Here is a 13,896-nt window from a genome sequence, read left to right on the forward strand (position 1 = left end):
CCCGATTTGTGTGTGTTCAAGTAATGTATATAGAGGCGATAGCCATAATAGCTCAAAATAAAGTCTTATTCTTGTATATTGTGTGGGAGGTGGCAGAGGGGTGCATGTGTCGTATACAATTGGGGTGTGGGTGGGTATGCGCATGTGGGCGGCTAACCAAGCATTAGGTCCTGGGAGCTGACCAGAAGTGGGTGGGGGGAAGGAAGAGCAGGGTATGCTTGTAGCAGAGCACCCAGGTAAGGCAGGTGCAGTCAGCTCCACCCCTCTACTCCAGCCCGTGGCTGCTCCTTGGTGCTCTGCATGGGGCCAAGACCCATCTGCTCCCACCTGGGCAGCTCACCCTGCGCTCCCACCTACACCTGCCCCTGCCCCAGCCAGTTCAAATTTTCCTGGCAGGACCACCTTCCACCCACTTAGCCATCTGCAGGTGGCTACTGATCATGCCGAGCAGGCAGAGTGCGTGGAAGGTGGCCAGGAGCTGGAGCTGGAGCCCCACGTGCTGGGGCAGGAGCCCCCAGCTGCTGCTTCCCCTTTGCCCACCGCTGCCACTTCCCCTCCCTACCTGCTGCCCGGAGCACTGAAGCAGGGACAGGACGAGATGCTGAAGGCAGGGTAGCTGAGCAGTTCCAGCTACAGCCCCAGCCAAGTCTTGAGCACCACAGATGGCGGCAGAGCACGGCCAGGGTTGTCAACCTTAACCCACTGCCCGCAGCTCCCAGCTGGAGTCCCGGGAGCCACATGTGGCAGCACGGAGCCAGGCTGCCCTGGCCCAATCGCATGGGACTCCTTGCAGCTACCAGCCAAAGTTCCAGGAACCGCACATTTCCAGTGCCCTCTGCCTTGGGGCTGGGTTGGAGGCTGGGTTGGAAGTTGCTTGCCTAGCAACCACAGCCCGAGCTGCTCCTGCTTTCAGAGGGGCAGCCACAGGCCAGTGATAATTGTCTTCTTTATCCAGCCCAGAGGGCCCCTCCAATCGCCTGGTGGATGGGATCTGGCCCACAGGCCATATTTTGCCTGCCCCTGGTCTACACCCAACTTTTATTTCCCAGACAGTTGTGCTACTCTCCCCTGATCCCCATCTTGGGTCACAAAATCTTGCTCCTCACCTCAGGAGTAGCTCTGAGATAAATGATTCCATCCAGCTCAAGACTTTGACCAAACTGCTTATTCATCCATTCATGCCAATCTTGGTAAATGGTCCATTCAGTCTCGTTCATACAATCGGACTCATACAAGTTAGCTGCAAAAATATACCTAAAAAAGGAAAAGATTTAGTCAAACAAAGAGGGAACTCAAGTCATGTTTTTCATTGGATCCAAAAAGATAAACAGCTCTTATTTTTAGGATTCAGATATATGCTCAATAAAGCCCCTGCCAACTTTACCATGTCCTGCCAGAACCCAGTCTTACAGAGGAACATTTAAGTTGAAGTTCCTCTACTAAATCACCACAATAGCTAATGGAGATTATCCTGGGGCACAAGTTAACTGCAAGACTGCAGGCACATAGCTCATAAGGAAAGTTAGGTAAAACAAAAAAAACAAAGACTAAAATTACATACAGATAATACAGACCAATGAATAAAGCAAAATTGTTGTGTGTCGTGCTGGTAAAACAAACTCATTTCATACTTGCAAGAGACTTGAACAACATATCCACCAATAAGCTTGTGAAAACCTCATGTATAATCACAATCAATCAGAGCCTTATATACATTCCCATGATGTACTTGAAAGGATTTGGGCTGTTCAGCTAAAAGGCTGAAAACTGAACATACCTGTCACTATACACAGATCGTTCGAAGAAGACCACTGGGTTCTCTGCCTCTTTGAGCTTCCCATCAAGAGACTTAAGCTGAGCCCGGATCCTGCTCAGGCATGCATACATCTGGAAGGTGAACGACCATCGGTCTGGTTTTTCATACATCATCTGAAGCACATTCCCGCCACTTTTCTGGGATGTTGTCAGCTCCTGTACAAAGTCAGTCACCCATTAGTTATGGCTTTAGCCAAGTTACTTTTAAATCATCCAGAGTAACAACACCACACAACCTCTCCCTCCTTCAATGTCTCCACTGACTTCTTGGCTCCTCTTATATACAAGTAAAGCATGAGTGATGTCTACTCAACACCTCCCCATCCTGGGACTGTGCTGAAACACACCACACATGTTCTACCCTTTCCTGAGACCCCTGCAATACTGAGCGAACATACAATCACTTGTTTTACTTAGAGAAAGAAAAACACAGGTATGCTCTGTGGTGCTCTTGACTTTTATTTACCTAGAACAGTGGTGCCCAGCCTTTTCACCCAATGGGCCAGATGAGTGATGCCAGGTCCGTTCATGGGCTGGATCTGGCCAGCAGGCTCAATCTGGCACACAGGATGGGTACGTCTGGGAGCTGCACAGGTCCCATCTGGACATGAGAGGAGTGGCCCAGTCCAATCTGAATATGAGGGGAGGGGGCAGGGAGCAGGCCAGCCCAATCTGGCTGCACAGGGCATAGGCCCAGCCCTAATCTAATCCTGCAGCAGTGGCCCTGGGCAGGGCTGGATTTGGCTACACAGAGTTCTACCATTCTCCTGCTATCAAATTTCCCAATCTGAGGGGGATCCCCGGAGGCCACGACCCCACAGCTGGATTTGCCAGATTGAGAACCCCTGACCTAGAAGAAAGACTGCATGAGAATCAAACCTTAATCACAGAGATACTGCAAGGCACAAGACTAACAAAGATCAAATGTACCCAACATCTCACTTGCATTAAACGTATGCAAATTGCAAAAACAGTTGTTATCCACAGTTCTGTTACTCTGCCATTTTAGAAATATCTTATTTGTTTGAAGCTAGATATCAACATTTTTAAAGCACAGCAAGACGCTTCCTTTAAATAAACTTCTCCTGAGGCATACTGCTTTTTCTTTAAGAACTTCAAGCCATGGCAGTAACAGATTTCTGCATTTATACTAGCCTTATAAATGTATTGCCAATAACTTTATATGATGACTATAAAAGGTAACACACTTACTGTGACCATCTCCAATGAGGGCAGATTGATACCAGTGAAATACTGGCATTATCCACATTGATACTGACACCATCATCACGAAGAAAGGCTCTAGATTTAGCCTAAACTGAATGTTTTTAACTTGAAGTTTTTTAAAAGTTTAGAAGCAGCAGAAGTCTTTATTCACTGTTTTACAAACAGAAAGGTAACCTGCTGGCAATACCAAAATGATGTCACTCTTGCAAAGTGCTCCTTTTTTTCCTCTGACTTCCATGAGTTAATTTTAAAATGTTGCTGGCTTAGCACATGCCAACTGTTAGTCATAGTTTGCTTGGTAACAGTTGCTGACACGACATCTAAGCAGACAGCTACATATACTCTAAACATGCCCTATGGGGCAAGAACATATATCCCAGCACAGAATTAAATATCTTCCTCTTCTAGCTGAAGGGGTTACACATTTAGAGGATTCATTTAGCAACAATAAAAATCAAACGCTGGAATGCCACTGAACACGCATGCAAATTCAACAAAACAATATATATGTGCTATACAGAAAACAGCTTTCTTCTATACAGGTCTATATGAAGAAAAAAACTGATGTCTGTAATCCATCTTTGGGTGGCAGGAAGACAAAGCATGTCCATTTTACTTAAGGAAAAATAGACGTGATTTGACCTAACAAGTGCTTCTGAAAATTAACTAGTGTGAGCAGCACAAAAATTATCATCAACAAGTAAAACTTTGTACTACTCTAGTGACATAACGATTTTTCCTATAATGAAGATTTTTGTAAACAAAAATTAAGAACCAGACACTAATACAAAAAAGTCACATGACAGGTCAGCAGCAAAGCTGCTAAGACTCAGGGTGGGACTACCAGGCTTGTTCTCTACCAGAACACACTTCTCTCACCAGCTGTCATTTAAATATAGATTCACTGTGCACACATGCTTATGGAGTGCATTTGTTGGGTTAAGCAAGTGACAGTCCATCAGCCAAATAGCTCATTTTCTCTTTATATAAAACCTTATAAAGCATAGAAAATTAAAAGCATTTTGCAATAGCTGTATCTTTATCAATGCACAGCAACATTAAGTTGGCCCATGCAATGCATAGAGTATTTTCTTGTTTTTGTTTAGAATGTGCAGTTTATCATTAGTACTTTTATCTTTTAACACACACAATCTGTGTGCAAGCAGCTCGTGTGCTACAGGTGATATATTTTATTAGACCAACTAGACAGTTGGAAAAAAAATGTTTCTTTATTTGCAAGTTTGTGGGCCCGTGAACCCTTCCTCAGGCACAGGAGAAATTTTACAATTTTTGCATTCTCCTAGGTAGAAATGAAAACTCATATTATACAAGAGAACTGGAGAGAAGCTAGCACCCCTGCTCCAGCTTTGTGTCGAGCTAAATTTGCATATTTGCAGAACAACCTCAACACAATGAATTCCTTGACCAGGAGAACCTTTCCATCACCAATTCTCCTGTGAAATATGAAACATTGCAACAAAAAAAAGAAGCATAATTTAACATCCTGCTTGCCATCAGACACGGTTGAGGTAAATAGACTGCTACAAATTTTATCAAAGCCTAATTTGCATAAAATGAACTTTCCCAGCCAGAAGAACTTATACCATCCTCCAGGTCTCCCATACAATATAAATTTTCATTTCTACATGGGAGAAATTTTACAATCCTTGCATTCTCCTATGCCTGAGGAAGGGCACATGTGCCCGAAAGCTTGCAAAAAATTATTTTTTTTGTAACTGTCTAGTTGATCTAATAAATAGATACCACCTCTAGCACACTGACTGCTTGTACTTTTAAACCAACATGGTAACAACCTTTATCCCTGATAATCTGTGTACTGTATATCCGTTTTTGCTCTGGGGACCTTCAGCTTTGCAGTTAACCAATTTTATGAACAACTTTAAGCTTGCAGTAATACCATTTTGCCTTGTATTTATTAAGGCTTTTTTGAGATGCATATAAGCAACAAACTCTCTTATTATAAGTCCCACACCCAATCAACTCCAACCTGTTATTACAAATGTATAAAAAGTTAGGGTCCTAATTCGATGCACCTCCTGAGACAGCAGCATGCTTCCATCACTGATCAAGCCAAAAATAGTATTTCAAACTGTGTGGCTGTCTGTGATGCAAAGATATCATAAGTAATGAGAGTGGATGTGATATACCTTGATTTAAGCAAGACTTTTGACACAGTCTCTCACAACATTCTGATTAACAAGCTAAGGAAATAAGATTAGACCAAAGTACTGTAAGGTGGACAGATTACTGGTTGGATCATTGTACTCAGCAAGTACAATCAATAGCTCAATGTCTAGTTGGGAAGAATTACCAAGTGGGGTTCCCTGCTTGCCCCTGCAATGGGTGCTGGCCAGTTTTGTGAGCTGGGGTGTGCAGGGAGCAGATCGCAACGCTATCACTGCTTAGCGATCCCAAACAGGATGGTGCCATGGGTAAGGATGGAGGACTGGAACCGCCACCAAGAAGGAATACTCTGCTCTGGTCCACACCTGCAGAGAGCAAACCGGGAAAGCCAAAGCTGTGATGGAACTCCAGCTAGCTACAAATATCAAAGATAATAAAAAGACTTTTTTAGATAGGTGGGGAGCCGGAGGAAAAGCAAGGGCAACATTGGACCCCTGCTAGACCAGATAGGGCAACTGACAACCAATGCCCATGAAAAAGCAAACTTGCTAAATGGGTACTTTGGGTCAGTTTTTCACCAGTCCTAAGGGACACCCCTGCCCACTGTGGGTCAGGGATGCCTGGGTGAGGAAGACTCCTTACCCTCCGTGAAGGTATCCAGCTTGTCAAGGTGTTCCTTCAAGTCAGCCGGCCCTGACTGTTTACACCCAAGGGTACTCAAGGAGCCAGTGAGCATCATAGCTCAGCCCCTGGCACAGATCTTCGAGAATTCCTGGCACTCTGGTGAAGTGCCCAAAGATTGGAAGAAGGCCAACGTGGTGCCTATCTTCAAGAAAGGGAGGAAAGTGGATCCGGCAAACTACAGGCCCATCAGCTTGACCTCTATCCTGGGGAAGGTCTTGGAAAAGATTATCAAAGAGACCATTCTTAACAGACTAGTTGACGGCAATATCCTGAGGGATACCCAGCACGGGTTTGTTGCAGGTAGGTCTTGCTTGACCAATCTAATTTCCTTTTCCAACCAAGAGACCTATCACCTGGACAAGGGGGAATAGATTGATGTCGTATATCTTGACATCAAAGAAGTCTTCGATCTGGTATCCCACAATCACCTCTTGGCGAAACTGGCTAACTGCAGCCTTGACCTCACCACCATCCGCTGGCTGGGGAATTGGCTCCGCAGCAGGACCCAGAAGGTGGTGGTTGACAGAAGTCAATCATCGTGGTGCACGATGACCAGTGGGGTCCCTCAAGGCTCTGTCCTAGGGTCTGTACTTTTTAACATCTTCATCAATGATGTAGGCATTGGTGTCAGAAGCGGGCTGGCCAAGTTCGCCGATGACACCAAACTCTGGGGTAAAGCATCCACCCCTGAGGACAGGAGGGCAATCCAGGCAGATCTTGACAGGCTCATGAAATGGGAGGATGAGAACCTGATGGTGTTTAACACTGAAAAATGCAAGGTTCTCCACCTTGGGAGGAAAAACCTGCAGCATGCTTATAGGCTCGGCAGTGCCATGCTGGTTAGCACTACAGATGAAAGGGACTTGGGGGTCATGACTGACCACAAGATGAACATGAGCCTTCAATGCGATGCTGCGGCTAGTGAAGCGAGCAAAACGCTGGCTTGCATCCATAGATGCTTCTCAAGCAAATCCCGGAACGTCATCCTCCCATTGTACTCGGCCTTGGTGGGGCCGCAGCTGGAGTACTGCATCCAGTTTTGGGCTCCACAATTCAAAAAGGATGTGGAAAAGCTTAAGAGAGTACAGAGAAGAGCCATGCACGTAATCAGAGGTCAGGAAAACAGACCTTATGATGAGAGGCTGAGAGCCATGAAACTCTTCAGTCTGGAAAAGCACAGGCTCAGGGGCAATCTGGTGCCCACCTATAAGCTTATCGGGGTGCTCACCAGGATCTGGGGAAACGTCTGTTCACCAGAGCGCCACAAGGGATGACAAGATCAAACGGTCACAAACTCTGCCGCAACCGATTCAGGCTGGACATAAGGAAGAACTTCTTTACTGTCCGAGCCCCCAAGGTTTGGAATAGACTGCCGCTGGAGGTGGTTCAAGCACCTACTTTGAACGCCTTCAAGATACATTTGGATGTCTATCTTGCTGGGATCCAATGATCCCTACTGACTTCCTGCCCCTGGGGCAGGGGGCTGGACTCAATGATCCTTTGGGGTCCCTTCCAGCCCAAATGTCTATGAAATCTAAAGTGCTCACTCTTCCCCCTGTGGGAGGAGGCAAGCACAGGCTTCTCTGTGCTGGCTCCAGTGCCAGGAGCTAAGTTTATAATCGTCCTTGCCCCACTGCTCTGTGAGAAGCTAAGTGCCCTTTGCTTTAAATAAAGAGTTATGAACTTAATCTTGCCTTAAGCGCAATGTGTAGATCAGGCCTTAACTAGTTAATCATGTCTCAAGTGGTCACCTGGCTACATGCTCAATCAAATTAATGGGGTGATAAAAAAAAAGAATAAAGCACAAAGTTATTCCATAAAATGTGTATTAATTTTGTACCTGCTTCCTATCATGCCATTAACTGAACATGTGGCCAAAGGCCCTTGTGGTTGAGAGTCCCGTCAGCCTATCAGAGCTCCTAACTGAGGGTGCCCATGTGCACACACAGGCCTGGAAGCTCCCAGAGGCTGCTGCTCCCAACTACTGGGGTACTCCAAGCAACCCCACAGTTGCGAGAGTGCATCTGATGTGGCGTCCCAGCCACGGAAGGGGGCACCTGGAACAACCCCGCAGCTGGGACACCTGTCACAGGAACCCTTGGAGCACCTTCATGGCATCCAGTCACACTAAGGCTCCCAGCCAGGGGAGCTTGCTTCTTCCCAGTGAAGCAAGCCAGCCAGCCAAGGCACCAGCTATAAGGAATGATGGCATCTGACTTGCAATCCCACAACCACACCATCACACCTCTTCCCATGCATGTGTGGTATGGCAGGAGGTGCAGTTGTGTGAATCATTCATCAGATCCCATGACACCTTTACCTGCATGTCTAGAGGGCCCTAAGAAGCCTACCATGATGCTTAACTACGGTAAGGACTCCCAATATGACTGGGAAAGAACGTATGTATTCAGGAAGTTGGCTCTACTAGGGGTCTGACAAAGACAGAGACAACTGAACTTACGTTTAGGAGTGCACATAAATTCCAAGTTAGTGAACTTTTAGTACAAATGGACATGGTCCATGCATACTGAAAGATATTTAAATGTTATTCAAAATCAGGGGGGCCAATTCAAATCATGATTTAAAAAGACACACGATGGAAATCATTGTTTTAAAAAAAGAATTTAATTTAGTTCTGGATTTGTACTTTTGTTATTTCCCGAAGTAAAGCTAAAATTCATTGATTGGCAACCATTAAAACATGCTTTTTTACAACTAAATATAAATTTACACTCAATTTCAAGTTACAGGAGAATTCCTGTACACATTTATTTGGGCAAATACTGTGTAGCATACATTTGGGCAGATTCACTCTTGCCCTTTGTGAATAAGTGGACTAATTAAAAATGAGCACAGTACCTACCAAAGTTTTTGGATGGCTGATGTCAAAGCCTTTTACCAGTAGCTTCCCAATGTATATGATGAATCTTTAGGATGCATATAGAACTACTGGGACCTTTTTTAAAAATAACTGAATTTCGAGAAGGAATTTGCTGTTCTGAATCCAGAGAACTCCTAGCCAGGAAAGTGCAAGGAAAGCCCTGTCGAACTATCACCTCTGTGGACATACCTTATTATGCAGGGTTCCCATTCCTTCCCATCTCCAGCATCTGATGAAGTAAACTTCAGCCCATGAAAATTAGTGTTACGCATAATCTACTTCAGTTAATCTATAATGTGCAAATTCACCCTGCCACCTCCTACATTGCCATAACAAGTACCAGAAGCAATCTGCCAATTTCGATGGAAGAAGAAATGCCTCTTTTCCGGTCATCTCAGCATGAATTACCTTTATCAAAAAGTGTATTCAATATAATATTTTCACACCACAACAGTGTGCATGGATTCCATTCTTGACTTGAAACAGACATTTAAAGGCCCTCACATATTGACAGTACTGCAAGCTTCTAAAGCTTCCTTATTTCAGCTTAAAAGGGCTGAGCAAAAACATTTTCTGGCACATAAACTTCCCCCCCTATAAATGGCAGGTGATGCAAAAGCCTTAACTGTTGAGAACTTCAGCTTAGTGCACTGTCGTGGCAGGAAGGTGCAGCTCCAGCTCATCACAACCCATCCCACACAGGAAGAACAGATAAGATAGAATGCAGGAAGGGTTCTTTCATCCCAGTTCCTTCTGCAGCATCATAGGGGGTCCCCCAGCTACAGCACACATGGAAAAGATAGGAACACCCCTTCTGCAGTGAACCCTCTTTTCAGGAGGCAGCCCAGATCCACTCATCCTCTGATTCTGGGACTAAAGGAGCTTCCAAGGAGGAGATGCAAGCATGTAGGAGCGAGAAGGCTACAGTATATCAGGACCTGTAGGTGATCTCTTCTGGCGGGATTCCCCAGAGAGCTGCACTGGCTCTTCTCAGAAGGCTGCACAGCCCTATTACCTGGCATTAGACATTAGAACAGCAGTTCTCAGCAGGATGCTATCAAATTCCAAAATGTGATGGAAGGGTGCCTTAAATCCAAAAATGTTGAGGAGAAAAAAAAAAACTTGCTTAGTCAATCAAGATACATTGTACTATTTTATAGCCTTTCAAAATTCCTTTACAGCTCAATGAGAGCATGGCTGCACATGAAAGTCAACTCAGACCACTAGGTGGCAGCCATGACACCATCTGAAAGAGTGACAAGTGCAAGATTTGGAGGTAGGAAAAAAAATCCAAACCAGACTGAGTAGAGTTTAGCCAATTCAGCCAAATTCTTATGAAACACTTTCAAAGGCATCTCATTTTTTTTCTCCATGCAGCAACTCAGATGTGGTGAAAGTAACTTCTTTTCTGTGCATCTCATCCCACGTTTTTACAAGGGCATGGGAGGCTAATCTATGCAAGAGCAAGGACTTGCATCTTTCAATAAATTTTTTGAGGACACTTTGCTACTCAATAATGTAACGATTGGGAATATACAAGTCAGGCTAGAGGTTAAGAAAGAATGGTATGTTCCTTATATCATTTTAAACATAGGAGTGTAGAAGTACGTTCTATTAAAACATTACAAGCTTGATCAATCACAACCAAAACCTGCAAGACAAGGGAAAGTCAGAATATGGTGAGCATCAGTGAAATGCTTACTGTGACCTACTGTGCGTCTATTCTGTTGGATAAGAAGAGGCACTGATTATAAAGAGGCAGATTTTCCCCTAAATAAGAGTCAGTTTACCATACCTCGCTATCTTCTTGGCAGCTTTGAACATTGCACCATCTTGCTACAGGTTCTGGAACAACTTCCCAGTCTTTGCTGGCTTGTTTGAGGATACTCACAAAGGTTGACTTCCCTGCAGCTGTTGGAAGATGTGTGACAATAGCTCAACAGACGTTAGATATAATTCTCTAGTAAGAAGGCAATCTGTTTGCCAGCCCCATGAATTGCCATCTTCCCTTCCCAGGCTCTACTGACTTCACAAAACCTCCCTCTGATATACTACTCTGGCAACACTATTACATCCCCAACAAGGAACAAAACCAGCAGGATCTAAAATAATCTCTCTCTCTCCCTGTTAGCAACTGTTTGCCATCATTCCTTCTGAAGGAACAAAATGCTTCCACTGCAGCTCTAGTATTTTAGCAGAAAGCAGTAAAATAATTTCCACCATTTTTCTAGTAAACGTTTAAAAATGAGCAGTAAGACTTTGCACACACAAAAAAAGGAAATACTTTGAAAAAGGGCAAGAGCCCCTCTGCAGCCTGAAAACAGCTCCTTAATGGCAGGAAACTGGCAATTGCAAAGTGCAAAGTACAAAGTACAAAGTACAAAGTGCACCTCCCCCCCACCCCGGAAGTCCCACGCTCGGGGCAAACCCTGTGTGGGCCTCACTGGCAGGTGCTCCGCCTCATCCCCTTATATCCCAGAGGAAACTGTCGAGCAAATTCTTTCCCAAGTGGCCAGTTCAGTGAGTAGCAGCTCGAGCCCATGACCTACACAGTAGGACGTGCAATACAGCTAAATCCGTGCACCTGCACATGCGAAACTCCCGCGCTCCGGTACCCGGGTGTCGCTCCCCAGTGGGCGCGTTACAGAGGCGGCCGTGCACCAGGACCCCCCTCCCGCCCACGTCCGCACGGAGAAGCCCGCAGCCGGGACCGGGCAAGTCCCACGGCCGGGAACCTCCGCTTCCGCAGCCCGGGGGGGGAGGAGGCGCTCACCGATGTTGCCCTCGATAGCCACCTTCTTCACGGCGCCGCCACTGCGGCCTCGCTTGGGCGGGGTGGCCATGGGGTCGCGAGGAGCTGAGCCCGGCCGGATCCAACCCAGTCGCCTCCTCTGCGCGCGCCCGCCCGCAGCCGCCTTTGAATTTGGCGCGCGGCGTCTGAGCGGTTCCTCGTTGCGGTGACGTCACCCGCGCGCCTCAGGCCCCGCGCCCCTCCCCCTCCCGGGGGGCAGACACGCCCTTTGCGCCGCGGCCGTATGGGGGGCGGTAAGGGCTAAACGGGCCAGTGAGCGGGAGGAGCGGGCTATGTGCGCTCCCTCACCGGGCCCCGTCAGGCTCGCACCGCCCCGCGCCGCCAAGGAGCCGCAGTCGCACTGGAGCTGCGGATGGAGGGAGCGGGAGCGCCGAGCGCTTCGATCCGCTGGGGCAGGAGCCCCGGAGCGGCCCAGGGGAGCGCGGCGGGACCCGTGCGGCCGCCCGGGCGCAAGGCAGGCCCTTGGCCCGGCCCGGCCCGGCCCTGCAACCCGCTATCGGGGCCCCGTACATCTGTTACGCGATGACCTGGTCACTGGTGCAATGACTCGAGGGGCCACAGGGGCGAAGTACTTACCCCACCATGAACTGGTGTATAGGGCAGTACACCGAGGTCAGCTGCAGGGGCAGAGTAACTACCGCGCCACAGAAATCCCCCTTCCAGCCCTGAAAAAAGCAAGCCCGCCACAAAGTTACTGCTAAAAATGTGCAATAACTCCATACCTGGTTTCCGCCCAGCTTCGATTTGAGTGTAGGGCAGGGCCTTTGGAGAGCACAAACGAGCCTTCCCCCTGCCACAACCGAGGGGCAGTGCGGCACCAAGCCACTCTGTCCATCCAGGAGGCTGGAAATCCTGCAATCCTCACCTATGCATAGTAGGGACAATAAGATGCTGTGCTGCTTGTTGCTAGAGCCTCCAACTGCACCAGTCACGCCAACTTGGCTGTCGCCAGCTTTTAGGCTGTGGAGACTAACTCCCCAGAACCTGGATAGTCTGCTTACGGCATGTGTTTGTGGGACAGACCCTCTGCAAAGGCTTGCATTTAAGAATGAGGACACAATTTGGAGTTGGATTCAGGTTATCAGCAAGCCTTACTTCTCCATCTGGAGTCCACCCATCCTGAGGGGGCTGACTGCTGAAGACTGGATCACATGGCGATCCTGAACACATACTTGAAATTTCCCCTGTGTGGCTAGGCTCCCAATACTCTTGTCAGAGCATTTTCTAGTTCTCTTCTGCATCCTGGGATGGCTGGTGCATTTCTCTAGTATCTGCCTTTCCTTTTCTCTGGCGCAACCACCAGATTGCCCAGCGTCAGACCAACCTGAGCAAGGTGCCCAAATCCAGAGCTGCTAGGCCTAGAGTGGTGGAAGCTCCACAGGTTCAGCTGGGAAACAGGTTTGACACCCTGGCAGCTGTGATGGAGGAGGGCAGTGGAATTGCCTCTGGCAGGGACGATGCCACTCCCCACACAACAGGTAACGGAGAGCAAACACCAGGAGGAAGAAACGCCGGGTCCTCATCATCAGGGACTCCATCCTACGAGGACTGGAAGGTCCCATCTGCCGGCCCGACCCCCTGACACGACAGGTCTGCTTCATGCCTGGAGCTCGGGTCAGGGACATCACGGAAAGGATCCCAGCCTACATCCGACCTGCAGACCAGTACCCCATGGTTGTCGTCTATGTGGGTACGAATGACGTGGCCAGGGGCAACCCTGACTGCATTATGAAGGATTTCAAGGCTCTGGGAGACAAGCTGAAGGAGACGGGGGCGCAGGTGGTATTTTCCTCTCTTCTTCCAGTGGGTAGGTGGGGACGGCGACGCGAGGCCTGCATTGGCAAGGTCAACCGGCGCTTACGCAGCTGGTGCCGCCAGGCAGGCCTTGGGTTCCTTGATAATGACCCATGCTTTCAGGCGGGGGACTTGCTGGGGTGGGATGGGCTTCATCTCTTTCCTAAAGGCAAGTGTGTCTTCTCTTCCAGGTTGGCTGATCTTGTATGGCGAGCTTTAAACTAGCGTCGCCAGGGGAGGGGGCCGCAGGATGGCAAGGAGACGCCATCCGAGCAACACAGGTGACAAAGGCAAGGAATGCTAAGGTAAGGAACAGGGGTCCAGACAGTCTTCCTAATCGGGGGGTGGCACACATTAGTCTTGCAAGGCCTTAAATGCCTATATACCAATGCTCGCAGTATGGGGAATAAACAGGAGGAACTCGCCCTAGAATAGCTAGTTCAAACCCAGATGTCATAGGGCTAACGGAAACGTGGTGGGATTCGTCCCACGACTGGGTAGTTAGCATTAGGGGCTATAGGCTTTACAGGCGGGATAG

At 47.8% G+C, this 13,896-nt stretch overlaps 1 protein-coding gene across 2 annotated transcripts in view; it reads right to left on the reverse strand.

Moving 5' to 3' along the window:
* DCK (deoxycytidine kinase) overlaps nucleotides 1-11,837 on the reverse strand; it is a 22,438-nt gene extending 10,601 nt beyond the window's left edge. Inside the window, exons 1-4 of one of the 2 annotated variants that reach the window (XM_019516768.1) lie at nucleotides 11,526-11,837; nucleotides 10,548-10,663; nucleotides 1,778-1,971; nucleotides 1,107-1,254 (exon numbers count right to left, since the gene is read on the reverse strand). In XM_019516768.1, coding sequence (XP_019372313.1) covers nucleotides 1,107-1,254; nucleotides 1,778-1,971; nucleotides 10,548-10,663; nucleotides 11,526-11,595 — 528 coding nt within the window. In that variant the 5' untranslated portion in view covers nucleotides 11,596-11,837. Of the gene's footprint in view, nucleotides 1-1,106; nucleotides 1,255-1,777; nucleotides 1,972-10,547; nucleotides 10,664-11,301; nucleotides 11,360-11,525 lie in introns of those variants that run through there. The other variant, XM_019516769.1, reaches the window with a different exon arrangement.
* Between the last annotated feature and the right edge of the window lie 2,059 nt (nucleotides 11,838-13,896).

This window comes from Gavialis gangeticus, unplaced genomic scaffold (assembly GCF_001723915.1).
Source record: "Gavialis gangeticus isolate Ggan-Ray unplaced genomic scaffold, GavGan_comp1, whole genome shotgun sequence".
NCBI lineage: Eukaryota > Metazoa > Chordata > Crocodylia > Gavialidae > Gavialis > Gavialis gangeticus.